This window comes from Euphorbia lathyris, chromosome 2 (assembly GCF_963576675.1).
Source record: "Euphorbia lathyris chromosome 2, ddEupLath1.1, whole genome shotgun sequence".
NCBI classification, from domain to species: domain Eukaryota; kingdom Viridiplantae; phylum Streptophyta; class Magnoliopsida; order Malpighiales; family Euphorbiaceae; genus Euphorbia; species Euphorbia lathyris.
The window spans coordinates 83,463,289-83,470,241 of NC_088911.1; the positions used below are offsets into that span (position 1 = coordinate 83,463,289).

General features: G+C 33.0%; 1 protein-coding gene across 1 annotated transcript; it reads right to left on the minus strand.

Moving 5' to 3' along the window:
* Nucleotides 1–2,178: 2,178 nt before the first annotated feature.
* On the minus strand, nucleotides 2,179–3,923 carry LOC136220640 (berberine bridge enzyme-like 4). Its single transcript, XM_066008435.1, has one exon. The coding sequence runs from the start codon at nucleotides 3,901–3,903 to the stop codon at nucleotides 2,317–2,319; it is 1,587 nt and encodes a 528-aa protein (XP_065864507.1). The 5' UTR covers nucleotides 3,904–3,923; the 3' UTR covers nucleotides 2,179–2,316.
* Nucleotides 3,924–6,953: the final 3,030 nt, after the last annotated feature.

Here is a 6,953-nt window from a genome sequence, read left to right on the forward strand (position 1 = left end):
AGACGAGACAGAATTTGGGCGGGATGAGCACCCATGGTCTAAGAACTGACAAACCCGTAATATATTAATAAAAAAATTAAAGATGAGTGTTTGAACAAGAGAGGAGGAATGTGAACAAACAAGAAGAAGGGGAAAGGAGAAATGTTTAGGAAAAGTCAAGAAAAACGCAAATGAAGAATATTACAAATGTCATCATTGATAAACATGTGACAAAAAGCGGGAGTTGAAGGCCACCAATTGATCACTGAGAGACTCCAAATTTTGTCAATGCATCAGCAACTCTATTTCCTTCCCTAAAGATGTGTGTTCAAAGAATGCTCATCCTAGAGCAAATGCTGAGACATTTCAACCAATTTTGTCGAATACTTCAAGGAACATCCATGGAACGATGTCTAAGCAGATTAACTATATACATGGAGTTTGACTCAACCCAAAGCTGATGCCAATTTTTCTCCCAAGCAAGTTCAATCGCGAAAATAGCGGCTCTCAATTCAGCCAAATAAGCAAAAAAATGAAGGGTAGAAAAAGCAAAACAATCTTGAAAAAGCCTCGATAGTTGCGAAAGATACCTCCCGCTCCCGCCTCGCCAGGAGTGCCAAAAGCAGAGCCGTCCACATTGACTTTAACCCAGTCCGAAAGAGGTTTAAGCCAATGAACCGGAATAATGTTGGGAGTCGGAGGCGGCCTAGGAAAAGCCAGAAGATGGGATAAGATAACAGCATCTCTCCGCGAAGAATAAAAACCTTTAGAAGAGGCAAAGGACTCTCCAATCATTCGAAATATGATGATCTTTGAGTGTTGAATAGAAGGAGAAACTTCCTTAAAGGTTGCTTCATTCCTGCAATGTCAGATTAACCAGATGCAAGAGACAGCGGCAATACGCCAATATACAACGTTTAAAAATATATCAATTTAAATTTCGATAGCGGAATGGGACATATCATTTATATTGAATGATGTATGAATGACGTATCACGTTCCGTTATCAATATCTAAATTGGTACCTTTTTAAAACGTTAAGCATATATTGATGTTATTTTGTACGTAGGGCCTAAATTAATAATTCTCCAAAAACCATAGACATATTTTGGTACTTTATCCATATTATTAATATTCCAAACCAATCACACGTAACAGCAAGAAAAAAAGCATGAAAAGAGGCACGACATTTAAATAATACACTAATGGTTTTATTAATTCAAAGCCAACAATTATACACATTAATGTTCCATCAATAGTAATAGGGGGTCACTACTAAAGTTGGAAAGAACTAGGCCAATCTTGGTGACAAGTCCCGAGGAGACTAGTCACCCCTGCAATGTTTCTTACACCAAATCAAGACTCAAGGTGTGTGGATGTTACAATGTTCCATTCACATATTGAATGGATGGCGAATTTCGCATGTTCTTTTCCTTAATCATCATGAGTGTGATGAGCCTCCTATACCTCTTAAATGTTCTTTTTTATGATACTTGAGGCTACATCTTTGGACTTTCTTGATAACTCATTTAATCATTTAAATTAAAGTATTAAGTATTTATTTAATTTAAATGTGTGTTTGATAACATTTATTTCGCTCCCACTTAAATTAGTCAATTATGTAAAAAGTTACTTATTTTGATATGTTAAAATATTTAAATTAACTTTTTAAGTTAAACATTATCCACTAATATATTTTTATAATAATTATATCATTTAATATTTTCAGCTTTCAACACTAATTTTTAATTTTATCAAACAGCAACTTAATCATATCATTCTATCTTAATTTTCCTTTTATCCGATTCCTTTTAAACCGTTATATGTTTTGTATTTATTATGGATTATAGTAGTGTTATTAATTTTATATGCTTTGATGATTCAAGACCCCCATACCTCTAAACTGAAAATAGAAAAATGGAGCAAAAAGTTAGAACATTGCATGTATCCGGGCACAGTGAAAAAACATGTTACAAGAGCTTACGTTGTAATGAAACCTTATCACAATTACATGTTTTTACTTAATTTTAACACACTTTTAACTATGGGTTTACAGCTAGATTTGGGTGTTTTTGTTTTACTTGTTTTGTGTTTTTTATGTATATATTGAAAAAATATATATTTGTTTATAATTCTTGTATTTTAAAAGAATAACCTTGTCGATAGGGAGACATATGCTAACATTAGAATGAAACTTTATTACTGATAATTTCATAATATTTGTAAATGAAATTCGTGTCTGCATTGATGGGAGTAGTGATCATGGTATACAATTAATAAGTGAAAATAATAACAACAATGAAACATTCAAAGTAAAACACATTAATTCCATGCCCTTCAGGCAGCAATAGGAGGAATACTTTGCTCATTCTTGAAGAAATTATTTGGATCTACTTTCTTCTTCACTTTTGTCAACTTCACGAAGTTGTTTTTGAAATATTTACGCCCATAAACCTCAGCCTGCTTGAAGTTAGTCTCATTGCTAGGATTACTTCCAATATCAAGATCTCTATAGTTTAGAAAAGCTTCTCTTGGATCTTTGCTCACATATGGAACCATTCCATCATACATTTCTCTGGACGCTTTCATATGACTTTTTTCAACCTCTTCTCCTTCTACAAACCACATTGTCAAATGTTGAATCTTGAACAAGTATCCTTTTCTGTGTGGAAATGCAGTTTTTGTATCCGAAATCTCTTCCATTCTTCCTCCATATGGATTCCATTGCATTATCGTTCCGTCTGCTTTCATTAACATTTCCCATATCTTTTCCAAACCTTTCTTGGGAATTATTTCTTTTACATAATCAGATTTGCTCTTGAAGAACAGCTGTGTTGGAACACTCCGATTCAGAATGGCTTCAGCAGGTGTTCCGAATGGAAAATTATCCCAAAACATAGCTGATTCAACCCAACTTACCTCTTTGCAATCTTCTGCCTGCAAACCCAGTTCTGGGAATTTGATTTTCATCAAAGGAAGAAGCTTGCTTTTCTTTCCCAAGTATTGCCCTATGAAATTGATTTTAACAGTCTTCTTTTCCGTCTCGTTTGTAGGATTTTGAGTCTCCGGTTGTGCTCTTATGAAGAGTTCTTTATCTATTTCTGTAGAAACTTGTTGCCACTTGTAAAAAATGTCAGTTCCACCTTGCTCCAAGGTTCTTGGAACTTTGAAAACTGTAACTATGGATGGAACACGAACCAATTTGATTTTCCAAGATAAAATAACACCAAAGCTACCTCCACCACCTCCTCTAATTGCCCAGAAAAGATCCTCCCCCATGGATTTTCTATCATATATATTCCCATTAAAATCAACAATTATGGCATCAATTATATTGTCAACAGAAAGGCCATACTTCCTCATCAAAGTCCCATACCCTCCACCGCTAAAGTGGCCTCCCACTCCAATGGAAGAGCAAATTCCGGCCGGGAAGGCATGGACTTTACTTAACTTGGAAATTTTGTAATAAAGTTCACCAAGAATAGCACCAGATTGAACCCAAGCAGTCTCGGAGGCAATATCTATATCAATGGATCGTAAATTGAACATGTCAAGAATAACAAAAGATGTGTTTGATCTATAAGAAATACCTTCGAAATCATGGCCGCCACTTCGAATTCTGATCTGTAAGGAATTATCCTTTGCACAGTTGATGGTTGCTTGGATATGGGATTCATGAAGAGCAGTTATGATGGCTACTGGTTTGGGGGTTCTGGGGTTTAAAAATCTGCGGTTTTTGATGTAGGTTTCAAGAACTTGTTGAAAAGATGAATTGTTTGGAGTAAAAATGGCTTTTTGGATTGGTATAGAGTGATGAATATGATTAGGTAGACATTGGAGGAAGTTGTCAACAACTGGATTTGATGATGATGCTGCTGCAACTAGCAAAGTGAGCAATGAATATAACGTTATCAAACACTTCATTTTCAATGTGGTATTTTATTGTTCTAATGTTAGCTAAGCTTCTTATAGAGAGAAGGGTATGATGTGAACCCTACTCTGCATTTTGCTGTCAAGGTCAATCAACATTTTTTCTTAATTAATTTAAACTGATACCAACCTCCCAGGAGACTTTTATATAGATATCGTTTAAGCTCAAGATTAGCCGCCTCAATCATATATGCAAATCCTCATATTAAGGGTCGCGATTCTTTCGTTGACCTTCTACATAAAATACATCAAGCCAGCTGCAAATATATATTTACTATATGCTTGAATTCATTCATATATATATATATATGAATGACATACAAATCACTCGTAAAAAGTCTTGGTCGGATATTCTGAGAATTCTAATAGAAGGTTCGATAAGGATTGATAAGCGGTCACTAGAATGTCCCAGACCAGGACGTCAGACATCCAAATGTAAGCTAATACAAGCCTTGTTCAAATGTCTGATGATTAAGAGTCTAGGATCCAGATAGAGGTAAGTGTTGATGGCTAAGAGATATGCAGCCACAAGGCATGTACCTAGAGGAGCCTAGTGTGAACACGATTGAGGAAATAAGATAATACACGTGGAGGGTTCCTAGTAGCAAAAAATAATTTTTCAGCAGGAAAACGACACTCCAAAATCCTAATAGGAACCATTAGTGACGGATCCAGGATTCACTGAGAGGAGATACTTATATCATGATTTATGGATGCCAAGTTGATATTATTTAAGTGTTTTACATAAAAAAAAAAAAATTAAAGCATCATTCACAGTTTTTATAGAATTTTCGGCGTTTTTCGGTGACTAGTTGGTGCTCAAGCCCCCCTTTACCTTCTGGATCCGTCTCTTAGAACCACAACAATGGGTTTAAGGGAATCTTTTAAGTATGCTCAGATTTTTAGTCTCCGTTACTTTTTCACTATTATTGAGAGCAGGTGACACTTATTTAAGCATCACAGTGCTTATATCATATAGCTAACACATCTTTTGTTTTACAGGAAATCTCTTCGCCAACAAAGGGAATTTGAGCTCTATTACATAAAAAAAAAATTACACAATTTATCATTGATATAGTGAGCATTGAGTAGAAAATAACTCATTACTTCATATGCTTAACAATAAAAATGGTTGATGGTAATTCCAACAAGGAGGAGGTTATAGATCAGGACAATTCGAATGTCTCCTCAGATCACATCTACGAAATGCATTAATAAATTCCTTTAAAGGATCTCAGAGTAAATGTTATATGTTCTAGGTCATTCTCTTTTTATATTCTAAAGTGTGAATTTCGTACCCAAATGGCGATTAATAATATATATATTTATCATTAATGTTATGAGTATATAAATATATTAGTCCAAAGATTATTTATAAGTAAACAATAGGCTTAATACATCATTTGCCCCCTGAACTTCTCTAAAATAGTTGATTGGCCTCCTGAACTTTCAAAGTGTCTCGATAGCCCCCTGAACTTGCATAAAATATTCAGTTAGCCCCTTGAACTTGTATAAAATGTAATCAATTAATCATTCGGTTGTAAAAAAGTAAGTCAAATGCGAAAAATATGTTACACGTGCATTAAAATGTTATTACATACTTCACAAAATAGATTAAAACATGTTAAAAAAGAATTTCTTGCCTATTCAACTATAAAATATTTTCTTCTCTAATATTATAATCGCATACCCCGATCTTGGTTGTTTTACTTTTTTTTTAAGATGCGTGCAACATATCTTCCACATTTAACTTACTTTTTTACAACCGAGTGATTAATTGATTACATTTTATGCAAGTTCAGGGAGCTAACTGAACATTTTATGCAAGTTCAGGGGGCTAGACATTTTGAAAGTTCAGAGGGTCAATCAACTATTTTGGACAAGTTCAGGGGGCAAATGATGTATTAAGCCTAAACAATATTAAGAATTAATAATAATAGGATATCTTTCTTTTGGTAAAATAATAATTTTAAATATTTATCGTCAGTGAATAATGAATTGAGTATTTATCTATCCTACTACATTTGCTTATTTTCTTGATTATATGAGATACTGATTGGAAACAGATAATCTCATTCTGCTTGATATGTTGATATCAGAATAAACATGTGGACATTCAAAGAGGTGAATGGTTCAAACTGTGATGTTAGAGAATAATTACACAAAGATCTACCTTATTCAACATAATTATTATCTAGATCATACTAGCATATATATAGTCATTTGCTTTAAGGAAACTTAGTTGTTTGTTCTTGCACATGTAATTATAGTTTGTTCCTGCTTTGTACTAGAATCTTAACTCTGGTAATCCGATAGTGAATCACTTTACTTAGTTGTGTAGTGTAATAAGAGTTTGTCAATAAAGAATTTATTACTCTGTAAATAGAGATAAATTATAAGGCATTTATTAATTTGTTTTTTATGGAATGAATTCCTGGACAGACTAATAAGATCATCTAATGAGATAAGTATCAAGGAATCGTTACTTGATAAGATTCTTATCAAAAATTTAATCAATATTTCTTAGTATATTAACAATTAGAGCTTGACATTTTGTGAAACTTCTTCAAAAAAAAAATTAGAGCTTGACATTTTGTGGCTCTAGTTAAAATCTAGTGAAATGACTTCAGTAAATGGAAATTATAATTATTCATAATTAGTTTATTAATCATAAGTTTACTTTAAGTAACTGCATTCTCTAATTGGGACATCGTGATGGATAGAGATCATGACCTTTAGAGGATCGTTAGTAAATATATGCTAACTTTATATAGGATAAAGTATAAGAAATTGGATTGCTAACATAATTACTATGAGTTAGTACTATGCATCTAATCTCATTTAAAGATGAACACGGGAAGTGACACACTTACAAGTTATATTAATCAAATGTTTGTTAAATTGATTAATTAAAAGTGTTTTAATTAATTAATTAATACAATTTAATATGTCAATAGGATTGATAAAAACATTCTAAAATTGTTTGATATTCCATTGAAAAAAAGGAAATTACATTTAGACTAGAAATTAAGTTAGTTAATTTT

What these genes read in the sequence shown, in the direction of transcription:
- LOC136220640 (XM_066008435.1), bottom strand. Translation starts at nt 3,903, where the DNA reads ATGAAGTGTTTGATAACGTTATATTCATTGCTCACTTTGCTAGTTGCA.